The sequence below is a fragment of the Cnephaeus nilssonii genome, assembly GCF_951640355.1.
Source record: "Cnephaeus nilssonii genome assembly, chromosome: 14".
NCBI classification, from domain to species: Eukaryota; Metazoa; Chordata; class Mammalia; order Chiroptera; family Vespertilionidae; genus Cnephaeus; species Cnephaeus nilssonii.
Window position 1 is genome coordinate 9,997,687 of NC_137085.1, and position 13,716 is coordinate 10,011,402.

At 58.8% G+C, this 13,716-nt stretch overlaps 1 protein-coding gene across 2 annotated transcripts in view; it reads left to right on the plus strand.

The window, feature by feature from the left end:
* Window positions 1-13,716, plus strand: part of COL27A1 (collagen type XXVII alpha 1 chain) — a 124,993-nt gene that overhangs the window by 82,915 nt on the left and 28,362 nt on the right. For both annotated transcript variants that reach the window (XM_079790348.1, XM_079790349.1), the window contains exons 28-36: window positions 2,717-2,770; window positions 7,757-7,810; window positions 8,329-8,373; window positions 8,457-8,501; window positions 8,788-8,841; window positions 9,807-9,860; window positions 10,678-10,731; window positions 12,094-12,147; window positions 13,045-13,098. In XM_079790348.1, coding sequence (XP_079646474.1) covers window positions 2,717-2,770; window positions 7,757-7,810; window positions 8,329-8,373; window positions 8,457-8,501; window positions 8,788-8,841; window positions 9,807-9,860; window positions 10,678-10,731; window positions 12,094-12,147; window positions 13,045-13,098 — 468 coding nt within the window. The remainder of the gene's footprint in view (window positions 1-2,716; window positions 2,771-7,756; window positions 7,811-8,328; window positions 8,374-8,456; window positions 8,502-8,787; window positions 8,842-9,806; window positions 9,861-10,677; window positions 10,732-12,093; window positions 12,148-13,044; window positions 13,099-13,716) is intronic.

Sequence of the window (13,716 nt, forward strand, 5' to 3'; positions counted from 1 at the left end):
CTCCCTGGGCCTCCGTCGCCCCATCTGTCCAGTGGGAAGGAGAAAGCCTGGAAAGGAGTTGCTGGGACAAAATGGGAGGCCAGTGGGCGGTGGGCAAACAGTGGGGACATCCAGGGCAGCGCATAGAAAGAAGGGGCTGGCCTCCTCGGAATTCCCGACCTCCGTAGCTCAACTGACCTCCTCCCGCCCCCTTTCCTCAGTGCTTCCATCTGTTCAGTGGGTTGGCCCAGACTGAGTGAAATCAGACAGATCCCAAGGTTGCCAGCGGCCCTTCACTGCTGCAGTCTGGGGCTGTCCCTTGGATCTCGTGGGGCCCCTCCGCCAGCCGGCTGCCCCTAGTGCCGCTGGGGAAGCCGGAGAGCACGGAGGTCAGAAAACCGACTGTAGAATCAGACACATGTGAGTCAAATCCTGGGCCCCCACCTACTTACTAGCTGTGTGCTTGTTGGCGACACCCACGGCTTCCCTGAGCCTCAGTTTCCCCATCTGTAAGCCAGCATAATACGACCTTCATTCCGAGATTGTTGTGAGACAAATGATTTAGTTCATGACGTAATTGCTCAGCAAACTACCTGCATATACTAAGTGCTTATGAATGGTCTTAGGAATAATAATTACTACTTGTTACCTACACTGATTACCACGATTATTAATAAGACGATTGCTAGTAAAGGGACATTTCTGGCAATATTGTTCCCATCTGATTGGCGTTTTCCCACTTTTCCAAACACTTTATCTCACCCATGTTTTTCTGCCGTCCCTGAGATCAGTCAAGATTATACTCCCCATGGCTGGGGGAGGGGACACAGTCAGGTCCTGGGAGCTCCGGTTTCTGGCCTTCTCCTTTAAGAGAGCTGGTAGCTACTCTTTCCTGGGGACCAGCCAGGTCACGGCGTCTTCTCATCAGCTCTAGGAGCGGAGGCTCTTCTTATCTAAATTTTTTAGTTGATGAAACTGAGGCCAAAGAGTTTTAAGTCACTTGCCAAACTGACAGAATGAGTAAGTGGCAGAGCCAGGATTTGAACCTCTGTCTCTGGTGGAGCAGTTGGCCCGTGCAAGCACTTGGCTCCACTGCCGCTAAATCTGAGACTTGGCTCCTGAGATTTCCCAGTGACGCATCGCGTGCCTTCTGCAGTCCGGGCTCCCTCCATAAAGCTGTCCCTTCTCACCCAGGCCTCGCGGTCTCCACCGTCCGGGAGTCGGACCTGCCTCTCTATCGGGCCAAGCTGGCTTCACACGCTGCTTGCTCTGCTGGCCAGGGGCCAGGTTGGGACCCAGGCCCTCACATTAGTTCTTCAGCAGCAGCAGCCGAAGGGTCCGCACCCCTCGAGGCCAGAGGGAGAGAGAGATGGGAGCTGGAGGAGTTTTTGCTGGGGCCACAGACGGAGCTGGGGCTCTCTGGTATTCGGAGGGGGCTGAGGCCACCCCCTCTTCCCCGTAAAAGGAGCACGCCCCGTCTGAGACTGGCCGCTGAACGGCTCTGTCCTCTTATCCCCATTTTTTAGTTTATGAAACTGAGGCCAAAGAGTTTAAGTCACTTGTCAAAGCGACAGAATGAGTAAGTGGCAGAGCTGGGATTTGCACGTAGCTGTGGAGGGGTCCCGGCCGGCCATAGGGAGCAGTTGCTGCCTAATGGGTATAGCTGGGGCTGGAACCCGGGAAGAGAAATTGGGCAGCGAGACCTTCTTCCGTTCTCTTCAGTTGTTTGCGTATCCACCATCCCTTCAACAGATGCCTAACTCCCTGCCATAGGCCTGTGCGGGGCCAGGTGCTAGGAACAAACCAGCCCTGTTGTCTGTCCCTCCTCCCTGTCTCTCTCTCCCGTGCGCCTCTTCTTGTCATTCCAACGTCAAACCAAGGTAACCGGCATCCTCCTCGGGCCAGGGCCCTTCTCTTCGCACCCCTCCACCACCCCCTTCTCTACCCAGCCTCCCCCGCCCTTGACCCTCCCTTCCCCGTGCAAGCCTCCATTCCCCTCCCTCACCTCGGGGCCGTGGTCTGGTTCTTCCCCCTCCCGCCCAGGGCTCTTTCTAGGCTTTCAGGGAGCTCTCAGGTGATAGTTGGGGTCAGGGTCGGGGACAGAACTTGGGTTGCCACATTCTCCTTGCTGATAGGGGGAGAAAGGGGAAGTGGGCCCTGGCTGGTGCGCCCAATGGTTAGAGCGTCGGCCCATGCATCAAAGGGTCAAGGGCACATACCTCGGTTGCAGGTTTGCTCCCTGCCCCCTATCGGGGCATGTCGGGGAGGCAACCCATCGATATGTCTCTCTCTGTCTCCCATCCATGTTTCTCTCTCTCTCTCTCCCCCTTCTTTCCACACTCCCTCTGAAAAGCAGTGGAAAAAATATACTTGGGTGAGGATTAACAACGAAAAAAGAGGAAATGGGAATTTAAGGAGAGCCTTTTTTCCGAAATGTCCTGTAGCTTCTGCGTGTTGACTTTGAGAGAAGGAAGGAAATGGCTCGTGCAGGGAGGCCTCCCGGCGAAGGAGGAAGGGTTGAGGCCCAGGAACCAGGCGGAGTCCTGCTCAGGGTTGCAGCTTCTCCTCCGCTTCTCCCAGTGGCACGGATTTTCCCACGGGGCCACAGCCGTTAACGTGAAGGCTGCTGCGCCTGGGCAGGGGCTGCTCCTGAGGCCAGGCTTTGCCCCTTGCCGCTCGCCCTCAGTGCCGGACTCACTCCCTGACAAAGGGCTTCTCCAAACTCTTCTCCCCGCAGGGTCCTCCAGGATCTCGAGGCCCGCCGGGCATGAGGGGAGCCAAGGGACGCCGGGTAAGTGAGGCCCCGCCCCCGGGAGCTGGCACTGGTCCCCTGCTGGGGAGACCACCACGCCCCCCCCCCACGCCCCTTGCTGAGGTCTTTGACTTTCCCAGCACCAGGCAGGGTTCCAGGCTCACTGTGGGACCCCACCCATTTCCAACCCATTTCTGAGCTCCAGGCCTTGCCATCCAGTGGGCCCAGATGGGCTCTGTGGTACCAATGCTTTGTGCGTTCATTTGTTCATTCAGCCACCTTTTATGTACACCTACTCTGTGCCGGCCCCTGAGACTAGGTCAGGCCCGACACCTGTTGCCTTTTGATTCTGTCAAGTTGGTCAAACAGCCAGTTTAGGGTCATTAGCGTGTAGTTGGCGGAAGCATGGGGCAGCTTGGGGGCCTGGAGGAGGCACCTCAGTTTCCCCATATGCTGCACACTGAATGCAGCCTGACTTTCAGTCATGCAGGGAGGGCTGATGGAGTGGTTTCCCGCACCCGCTGGCGTCCAGATGCCAGGCCGTGCAGCCTGTGAAAAGGAATCGAGATGGCGCAGGTAGTGCAGGCAGCCGGGCCCGCTATCCACGCGCCGTACCGGGGATCGGTGATGATTATGCTTCCCTTGGCTGAATTTCAAGTGGTTTTAAATTTTCCCCTGAACCAGATGGCCTGAGCAGTCCGCCTAGGAAAGGGGAGATTAAGAGGCATTCCTCGGGCCGGCAGGGCCCCTCCCAGCAGCATGTCCTGGGTCTGTGCACGTGGACCGAGGCCCATTAACAGCCACCTGACCTGCGTACCTTGCCTCCTGGAGGCCACGGTAGCTGGAGGCTGAGCTGCATTGGCCCAGGCCCTGCCCCCTCCCCCCAGAGGAAGACCCAGGCCCCCTCCGCTCACTGAGCTCCCCCAGCCCTCTCCAGCACCCCTCCCCTGCAGTGGCTGGAAGAATGCATCTCCTGCTTGAGGAAGCCCAGGCTCCCAGCCACATCAAAGTCTCTGGCTGGGAGGCGAGCTCCAGGAACTCCAGTCCCTCCCCTCGCTGGGTTTGGCAGGAACGCAAAACCTGTGGGATGTGACAAGATTCAAAGTCAAACCATTTAAATGTACACCTAAAGGTTTATATAATTCTAACGTAGGTAAAACAGAACCTGTCTTATGTGTGACATAGAAGAATGACTCATTTATTTTTAAAATGCCTTAGAGCACATATAAGGCACTTTTTAACAGCGAATTAGGAAATCCTGGCCTATTATCTATTTCTAATCTAAAGTCTCATCTTTTCATAGGTGCCTCAAGCCTCTCTTCTGAGGAGCATTTTTATAAAAAGTAGTTTATAAAAACCCTGTGGGATCTGCCCCCTGTGTCCCCTGCCTAACAGGCCACTGTTGCCCACTTCACAGATGGGGTAGTTGAGGAGGTGGGGGACCTAGAGAGGCACCCACTGTGCTGCTAAAAAGCTCAGTTCTGAGCAGCCCCATCCTCGGGCCCTACCTATGGCTCCGGGTTGGCTCTGTGACCTTGGCAAGGCCTTGCTGCTCTCGGGGCCTCAGTTTCCCCATATGCGCCATGGAGAATGGACTTGGAGGTTGGCCAGGCCCTGCTGCTTCCCTGCCCATGTGCAGATGGGCCCTGCTGCCCACCCCAGTCCTCCGCCCTCCTGCCCTGGGAGACAGGACCGCTAAGGGATTGAGGCCAGAGGCAGGATGAGGCCCCAGAACCTCTGCTCTTGGTAGAACTGCTGACGGAGTTTGGGTCCACGGGCCCCAGTTGAAAGCAGAGGCTCTGGGGTCAGACAAGTAGGTATAGGGGCAAGTCTCAGTCTTCCCAGTTATCAGCTCTGGGACCTCAGTCCCGTGTCTTAACCTCCCTAAGGTGTGGTGGGTGATGTTAGGAGGAAGTTGTAAGGAGCCAGAATTGGAACTCAAGTCAGCTGGATGCCCACTTTGACTCTCCACTACCAGTCACTGTTGATGAGTGTGGGAGTGAGCTCCCCATCACAGGGGTGTGCAGATCTGGCCTACAGGCGCCTGCCAGCAAGCTGCGCGCCGGGGCAGGGTGCTAGGAGAAGACAATGGCAGACTCCACTCCCTCCACACGTCCACTGTGAGGGAGTTGGGAGGCTCCTGAGATTCAGGAGCTCTGCTCCGGTGAGTGGGGCTTAGAGGCCAGCAGACCTGAATCCTGACTTCCCCTCTGTGGGCCTCCACTTTTCCCTCTGTAAAATGGGTAGCAGCAGAACCAACCGTGGGGATTACATCCCTTCATCAGTGCCTCACACAGGTCAGCTCCCGGCAGGCAGTCATGTGTAGAATGTGCTCGGCACTTATTCATTCCCTCTCTGTCCTCCATCCCTTTTACACAAGGGCTGCGATTGGCCAGCTTTCCTGTCCCAGGCAGGGGCTCCTCCCCACCAAGCCCCAGCTGTGACTTCAGACATCCTCCTGGGAAGTGACTCCCAGAGAACAGACATGTGGCTTCGATAGGATCCCGGGCCTGCCTCCAGTGGGGTGGGTCAGTCATGCTCATTTGGGGAAGGGGGGTCAGGACTGGGGACCTGTAGGACACAGGACAAGCTGCAGAGTGGCCAGAGCCAGGGTGCGGGTGTGAGCTGCACAGTGGAGCTGGGGAGGGAGGGCGGCTGGGACCCGTTGCCTCCTTCTCCCTCCAGACAGGAAGCTTGGTCCTCTCTCTCCCGAGCCAGCCCCGGCGCTGCAGCTCTCTGGTGCTCCCAGGGGATAGCAGAGTCCCCTGGGGGACAGGGGTTTTAGACGGTGTCTTCTCTAACTCCCTGTCCCAGTGCAGAGCCTTCCTGGCAGGCTCTTCGAGGCCCTGACTTGCACACCTGCTGTGATGGGGAGCTCACTCTCACACTGATACACGGTGACAGATAGCGGTGGGGAAAATGGGCAACTGGCTGACTTGGGTTCAAGTTCTAGCTCTTGTACTTCCCAGCTGTGTGACCAAGGCTGTCTCCTTACTTGTAAAATGAAGACAGCAGCTCTCAATAAAGAGAGAGCTGCAACTGCTATTGTTGTTACTATTATTACAGATCACATGACCTTTCTCCCAGAAAGGCTTCGATTCCTAGGATAAGCAGGGTGCTGTGTGATTCCGGCCCAGCCCTCGGCACTTCTGGGCCTCTGCTCCACTCCCCGAGCTCTCCCTTTCCAGGGAGGTTTCTGCCTCAACGAGAGACAGGCCAGCAGCCAGAGGATATCTCTCAGAAAGGTCCAGATGCCCACCCTTCTGCCCAGCCTCTGTCCTGGCTTCCATGACCCAGGATGCCCCACCCCAATCTGGCTTCATCTCCACTGGAGCCTTCTCCACGAGTCAGGTTAACACATGGTCTGGCAGTGTCCACCTGACGCTGAGGCCCAGAGAGGGAAAGGGGCTTGCCTGGGGTTGCACAGCGAGCTGGTAGCAAAACCAGAACTTGCACCACACACCCTGTAATCAAACGTTGTCTTGAAGCGGTGAAAACTCTCAGCCGGTTCTCCACAGCAGGATCTAAGCTGCCTATTCTGAGGAAGGGACTGGATGCAGATTCACTGAGCCGTCCCTCTGTGCCCTGACCCTTGGGAGCCTGCAGCTTCCTCTGGCAGAACCAGGTTTTACTGAGCACTTACTATATAGACCGGCCGCTGAGCTGCCTGTGGGCATGACTCCTGCCTTGCGGCAAAGGTTTCCCAGCCCCATTTCTGAGATGAGATAACTGAGGCTGAGCGAGGAGCAGCCCTATGTCTCTAAGACATAGCATTTCCTGAGCACCACTGTGTGGAGCACTGGACCCACTGGGCTCTAAGCCTGGAGACGCTGGGAACAAAGGCTCCCAGCCAAACCACTCAGCTGCACCCCCCACCGCCCCGTGACCTCCCATTCCAGTTCATTTGGCCCGTGAGGCACTATCTAAGGCCGTGGCGTGGAGCTGAAGCATCCGGAACGCCGGGCAGCTGATAAGAGGAATCGTCACTTTTTCCAGCTCAGTTAGTAATTGAAAATTTCCTTGTTCCGTTTTTAAGTAATTTCTTCTGGTTCAGTTTTCTCATCGCTCCCCCTCCCTCCACCCAGACACTTCCCCAGCCCTGTTTTGTGGCCGGTCCCCAAGCTCCCAGGCTGGGTGGGCCAGCCTCCTTCATAGGGTCCTCTGTGTCTCCCCAACACGGCCTCTCTGACCCCTGCAGAACAGACACCACAGTTTCTCCATGGGGGCCTTTTCCAGGGACCCCCTCCCATCTGTGTCCCAACCCATGGAGGGGGGATACGGGCAGTGGGTGGCATCTTGGAAGGGATACCTGTTGCTAATGTGCTAAGGGACCTTAGACAAGTCACTTCCCTTGGCCTCAGTGTTCCCATCTGAGCAGTAGGTGCAAGGGGGAATTCCGCCTGCTCTCAAAACACCAAGAATTCTGTCTCGAGGCTCAGCCCTGAGCCCAGAACTCCAGGGAACAAGCGCCTGCCCCCTGTCCTGCTCATGCCCTTCCGCGTGTGAGCTAGGCCACATTAGCTTGTACTCCTGGCTCGGGCGGGAGCTGCCAGGTCCTTCTCTGTCAGTTTCCCCAAGGACTGTGGTTCATATGTTTATGCCCAAGTTTATGCCCAAGTGAACTCTGGGAAAAGCATGAGACAGCAGAGTCTGAAGACCTGTCTGTGGAGACTTGGCCATGTGTTTCTCGGCTCTGGCCCTCAGTCTCCACGTCTGTGAAATGGGTTGGCTGGCTGACCGCCCAAGGTCTCCTTAAAGGGTTCAAATGTACCACCAAGCCCATTCTGGAATGGCAAGGCCTCTAGCTGAGTCCACCCAGGCGAGCCCTCCGCAGAGCCCTCTCTGCAGGCACACGGCACAGGGGTCGCCCACCTCAGGGTGGGGGTGAGCGGGAAATGGGAGGAGGAGGGCACCTCAGGTTCCAGCAGTGAAAAGCCCAAGGCTCTAGGCAGCCCCACCCTCCTGGTTCCCAGCCCGAGGGAGACCCCTGCTGTCCACTGAGCTAGTCCCTTTTCCCTATTCCAGGGCCCCCGAGGACCAGATGGACCAGCTGGGGAGCAGGGGTCCCGGGGTCTGAAGGTACGGACCCCCATGGCCTTCCCTCCCTCTCACCTCCGGGAACCTGAGCTCACACCCTCCTCAGCACCAGGCCCCTTGGGGACAGCCAGGGGCCCCTGCGAGGCTGCGGGGTCGTTCCTGAGAGCTCTCCGGACCCCTCTCCCCGGCGCTGGCGGGTCAGGGAAATGGAGAAGGAGCTTTGAGGCTGAGAGTGAGCGTGAGAAAGCATGTGAATGAGAGAGAGTGCAGAAGCATGTGAGTGAGGAGGAGTCATATGTGGCCTCTGGCCCCTTCCCTAGGACCCCAAACCAGGACCCCTAACCCCTCCAGGGCCCCTGAGAGCCCAGGATGCTTCTGTTCCCTTCAGGAGCCCCTGGTCCTTGGTTCTGGACCCAGAGCACCTACGTCAAGCCAATCCCTTTAGTGTCCCCACCTGCACCCTGGGAGTGGGGTGGCTCCCATGGGAGGGAATGCGGGTCCCTCCTCTGGGAAGGGCCTCCCAGTGCCCTCTCCACCTCCCAGTGCTTTGCTTCCCGCAGGGCCCCCCAGGACCGCAGGGCAGACTGGGCCAGCCTGGGCAGCAGGTACGTCAGCCCGCGGCTGCCAGCCCCCTCCCCGCTCCCTGCTTGGTGCCACGTGCCTTTAATGAACCCAAATGTGCTTCCAGGGTGCAGCTGGTGAGCGAGGGCACGTGGGCGCACGAGGCTTTCCTGTAAGTATCACCGGTTCTTGAAACCTCGTGGGCTGTGCGGGACGATAGTAGCCCCGTTAGCCAAGTTCCCATCCTGCTGCGGAGGCTCCAGAGGTTCTAGGTGCCCGCTCCCTGCCCTGGAGACCCTCCAGCCGGCCTTCCCCCGGGGCTCGGTGTCCCCATCCGTCACCCAGCAGGGAGTGGGGGTAGGACCCTCATAAGCTGCGATGGCTTGACTGAGGCAAAGGGACAGGCAGGGTGGAGGAGGCCACCGGGGGACGGAAGTCACCTTTGCTTGTCTCTGCAGGGCATCCCCGGCCCCTCGGGCCCGCCAGGCACCAAGGGCCTCCCAGGAGAACCAGTAAGTGCCCTTCCCTCCCCGACCTGCATCCCTGCGCAGGCAGGTGGCATGGGCCAGGGGTCACGCTGGAGGGAAGTCGGAGAGGGACAGTGCCGGGCAGACGGGGCAGCCTCGGTTGGCGGAGAGAGCACTGGCTGGGGACCGTGGGGGCTCTGGGTGGGGTCTAAGCCTCCAGCCTCCGTTTTCTTGCTAGTAACATGGGAATAACGGCTCCTCATGCCTTTGCCATCCCGTCGTAAAGATGACGGGAGAAAATGTGTGTAGAGCTCAGCACGGTGAAAAGCCAAAGGCGGGCGGGAGGGCGGGAGGGCGAGGTTAAACTAACAAGCTGCCTGGGAACTGCAGAGCCCAGTGCGGCTGGAGGGGGAGAGCCAGACACGGGGGAGAAGGGGACGGGGGGGGGGGGGGGCGGGGAGGGAGGGGCAGCCAGAGTGTCTGGGACCCACGAGGAGGCTGTGCCGCGGTGCTGCCGGGATGGAGAGGCGAGGACAGAGCCTCCAGGGGCTCAGGAGGGAGAGTCCCCAGGGGGGCAGGGGGAGCACAGGTGGCTCCTGCCCCCCAGGCCACACTGCAACCCCACATCTTGAGGGCCAAGCAGATGCCCTTTGGAGCAGTGAGTTGGCCAGGGCCTGGGTGGGGGTTTCCGGAAGTGGATCTGAGGTGGAAGGGCATCCAGACAGAGGGAACAGCGTGAGCAAGGCCCCAGAGCTGGAAGGTTTCTGAGCAGGGGGGGCCCCCTGGGCGTTAGACGGGTGAACAGGAGAGTGCAGGTGGATGGGAGGGGTGCCCTGGAGACACCTGGACCCTCGGTGTGGTCCATGTGGGGCGTGGGCTGCAGAGTTGCAAGTTTTGTGGGTGCTCACCCTCCCCCACTCCTCCAGACTGCGTTATCAAGCCTCCGATCCCAACGAGGGCCCAGGCCGGCTTCTCCCAACGGTCTGTGTGTCTGTCTGTCTGTCTTCTAGGGCCCTCAGGGACCCCAAGGGCCAATGGGCCCTCCAGGAGAGATGGGACCCAAGGTGAGTGCTGAGGGACCCTTTAGTCCCGCGATGCTGCCAAGGAGGTGTCAGCCCCTCCAAGCCTACCTCCTTAGGGGCTGCGGCAGAGGCCGAAGGGTGGGACCCGGGCAGAGGGCAGGTGCCCTCCAATGGCATCGGGTGCGGAGCTGCACTCCCGGGGGCAGTGGGTGGGATGCAGGGCGCCAAGACACTCGTGGGGTGGGGGTTGGCAGTGCCTCTTTTTGGCACCGGGGAAAGCAGCGGTGCCCCACCCCCACCCTGCTGGGACTGCGACCCAGCGTAGGTTTGACCGCAGAGCCAGCCTTCTGAAGGCCACGCCGCAGGAGCTCAGAAGGAGCCTCAGACACCCCTGCCTTACCCGGGGAGAAGACGGAGCCCCAGGGTTTATGCGAGGGCTGCAGCCATGCCAATGGCGGTAACTCAGGGCCGCTTCCCGCCCTTGTCCTCCTGGCCGGCTGCAGCGAGAAGGGCTGGAACCACTCAGCCCTGAGCACAGCAGTTGCTGGCTTCCTCCCCTGGCCTTATGTGAATAATGAAATTTTCCTCCTCGTGCTTGCCAAGGGGCTCCTAATGTGGTAAACCACACTCTTGGACAGGGAGAGGGCTCAGCATCCCCTGGGTAGCCCCAGCTCAGCGGCCTGAGCCCCGTCACCTCCATTCCCCCAGCTCCAAGCTCCCAGACCCCTCTGTCTCTCACGCTGTGTGACGTTCGGCACGTCCCTTGCCCTCTCTGAGCCTCCTTCAGTATCGCCTCCCTTACAGCCAGAGGGAGGCATGGCCTTTTCCTCTAGAAGGGACCAATGGCATTTTCTTGCAGGGGCCGCCGGGGGCAGCGGGAGAACCAGGCCTTCCTGGGGAAGCCGGGATGAAGGTGAGGAGGAATGAAAGAGCAAAATGACTCGTTGAAACCAGCTTCCAATCGGTGGCCACGTCCTCCCCACCGAAGAGAAACGGGCCTCTTTTGTGCTCAGGATAATGCGTTCTCCGTGCACCTGGCTGGGGATTGGGCCTGGCCGTGGCCACGGCAGAGGGCCCAGCCGGCCCAGAGCCCCCGCCCTGCAAAATTTTCTCTGGCACCTGCCCCTACCCCATGGTGGGCGGCCCTGCCTCCTGGCCCCCGATACCTTCTGCATTTCAGCACTGATGCTCCTCATCACCTGCTGGGAAATAAGCGCCCATGGACACCTAGGCCCCGGGGAGAGCTGCCTCCCCGCTCTGTTGTTGGAAGAGGACGCCTCCCCTCCCCAGTTGAGATCGATGCTATGCTGGTGGCCTGCGGGCACTGTGGAGGCAGGGCCTGGGGGAGTCCTCCAGCGGCTGTGGGACCCCCCCCCCCCCCGCATCTGTGCTTACATCTCCCAGCCATTCAGAGGGAGTCGGACCAGGCCTGGGACTGTCCGTCTTAGCTCGAACAATGCAGAAAACCACCCCGTCGATAAAACAGATAGATGTGGGACCATTTGTGTAGGGCTGAGGGCTCAGAGCTGGCTTCCTCCTTGTACCCCAGACACCAGCAGGGAGAGAGTTATAGGCAGGGAGCTTGGAAATCCCCGCAGGAGAGAGACCCTTTTGGGGTCCCTGGGAGGGGGTGACATTGACTCTGGCTTATGTAGGGCCTCTTCCTTGTTGGGTTGCTCTTCAAGGCTCTAAGGGTGAGTTAACGCGGTGGCCAGCCAGAATTGCCATCCCCGAGCTGTTACTCCCTGGAGCCGGACCACCTGAACTGTTCCTTCTTAGCCATGAACGTTACTCACCCCGGGGCCCCTCGGTGTCTTCAAAAAGGAGATACCGCTCCTGGCAGCTGTCATGCGAATTCAATGTGTGAAATGAAAACGTACAGCTGACCTTGAACAATGCAGGTTGGAACTGCGCATGTTCGTTTACAGGAGGACTTTCTCATTGGACCGGTGCAGGTGGAACCTGCGTTGTCCAAGGGTCAAATCCGAGGTTGGGGACCTGCGTATGCCAGGCGACTCTAGTTAGATGCAGATCTTCCACTGTGCCCCTGACCCGAGCCTTGTTAAAGGGCCCATTGCACTTGGAACAGCGCTATGGAAGTGTGAGCTGTGGTGATGGGGGCCGTGGCCAGGGCTTGCGGCCACAGGGGCTCTGGTTGGCATGATTCAGTGTCTTGTCGGTTCTTGGGAATAAGGAGCCCCACCCCCAACCAGAGCTAGTGGGGGCTGGGGCTGGCCCTACCCACCCACATGGAGTTGTGTTTGGTTTCTCCTAGGGTGACCTTGGGCCTCTGGGCACCCCTGGGGAGCAAGGCCTCATTGGGCAGCGGGTAAGTTGAAGCAAGTTGGGGTGAGGGAGGGCTTTGCTCAACCTCCCTGAGTCTGTTTGCTCGCTTGCAGAACTAGATCATGAATCTCCACAGCCTCCGTCAGTCTCTCTTGGTGGGTCAGTGTCTCCACAGTGGGGAGGTGGGCTTCCGAGGAAAGCATTCTGTGGTCAGCATGTTTGGGACTCACTGCAGGCTCGGTGCCCCCTCGTACCTCTTAGCGGTAGCATTTTCAAGGCTCTGAGAAGGCCTGCAACCAAGAAAATTGGTTTCTTTTGGATTAATCGGATCTGGGTATCATGCCCAAACTTGCTGGCAAGAAAGCTCGAGGGCTGGCCTCACTTCCCTCATCTGAGAAATGGGATTCCACCGAGGAGTTCCGTGAGGACTCACTCCAATTCCAGGAATAGTATCTCCATCAATTACCATTTGTGGGTGCTCATCCTTTTCACACGAGAAAACAGACTCCTATGAGGGCTGAGTAGTTCACTTGTGGTCCAACTGTCCATGATTGGGAAGCCCAGAGGGGCCATTGAGGTCTGCCTGACGTCAAAGCCTTTCTCAACCACTAGGCCGCACGGCCTCCCGGTCTAACCAACCAACCAGGATGGCTCTGGGACCAGCAATTTCTAACTCGAGACCTCAGGCAGCCTCCACCCCAGCCTGCTCTGCAGATAGCAGGCTGTGCTTGGGGTCTGCCTCTCCTTTCTTGGAACTCAGTGGGTGCCTCCACCCCCCTGCTCATTCACAAAGTCAGCCCCCCGCCCCCGTGTGTGTGCCAGGCCCCACTGCCCGGAGATCAGGGGTTGGGGGTCCTGCTCCAAGGAGGGGGAGGAAGGAAAAGCACATGAGGCCCCTCCCCAGTCATGTCTCCTCGTCTTTTCTCACCACGCTTTCCAGGGAGAGCCGGGCCTCGAAGGTGACAGTGGTCCTGCCGGGCCCGACGGGCTGAAGGTAAGTGTCCTTTGGCGCAGGGTCTCGGGGGAGGGTTGTCCTGGAACTGCCCCTCCCTGTCCTCCCACTGCCCTCCCATCCAGGACCTACGTTTTCTCCCAGAAACACCATGTCCTCCCAAAGCCCCGAGAGCAGACCTCAGGCTGTTCCCATCGAGTCTGGGTGAGGGTGAGCCCTGTCCAGGGCCCACCCCCCACCCTGCCCACTGTCCCCACCCTGCTCAGGTGGGTTTGAGGACCATCCCCACCCTCTACTCCTCCCCACTTCCCTTCTCCTCAAAAGCGCAGCCTCTCTTGGCTAAGGGTGGTACCTGAACACCAGCAGCTTTGATATTGATTATCTTCCAAACATCCTGTAAGATCAGGAAAATCATCACCACCCATGACCTGTAAGCCGCTACCTATGGAGGACTAGTCACGCATGTACCAGGGACTCTGCTAAGTCCTTTACATGGGTCACCTTGATCAACACTATGGGCTACGTTCTGTATTTAGGTAAACAGAGAGATGAAGAGAGACTCGGAGAGATTAGCCAACTTACCAGAGCACACACAGCTGATCATTAGCACAGCCAAGACCCAAGCCTTGGCTTGCTCTCTGCACCGTGTACCCACCCTGA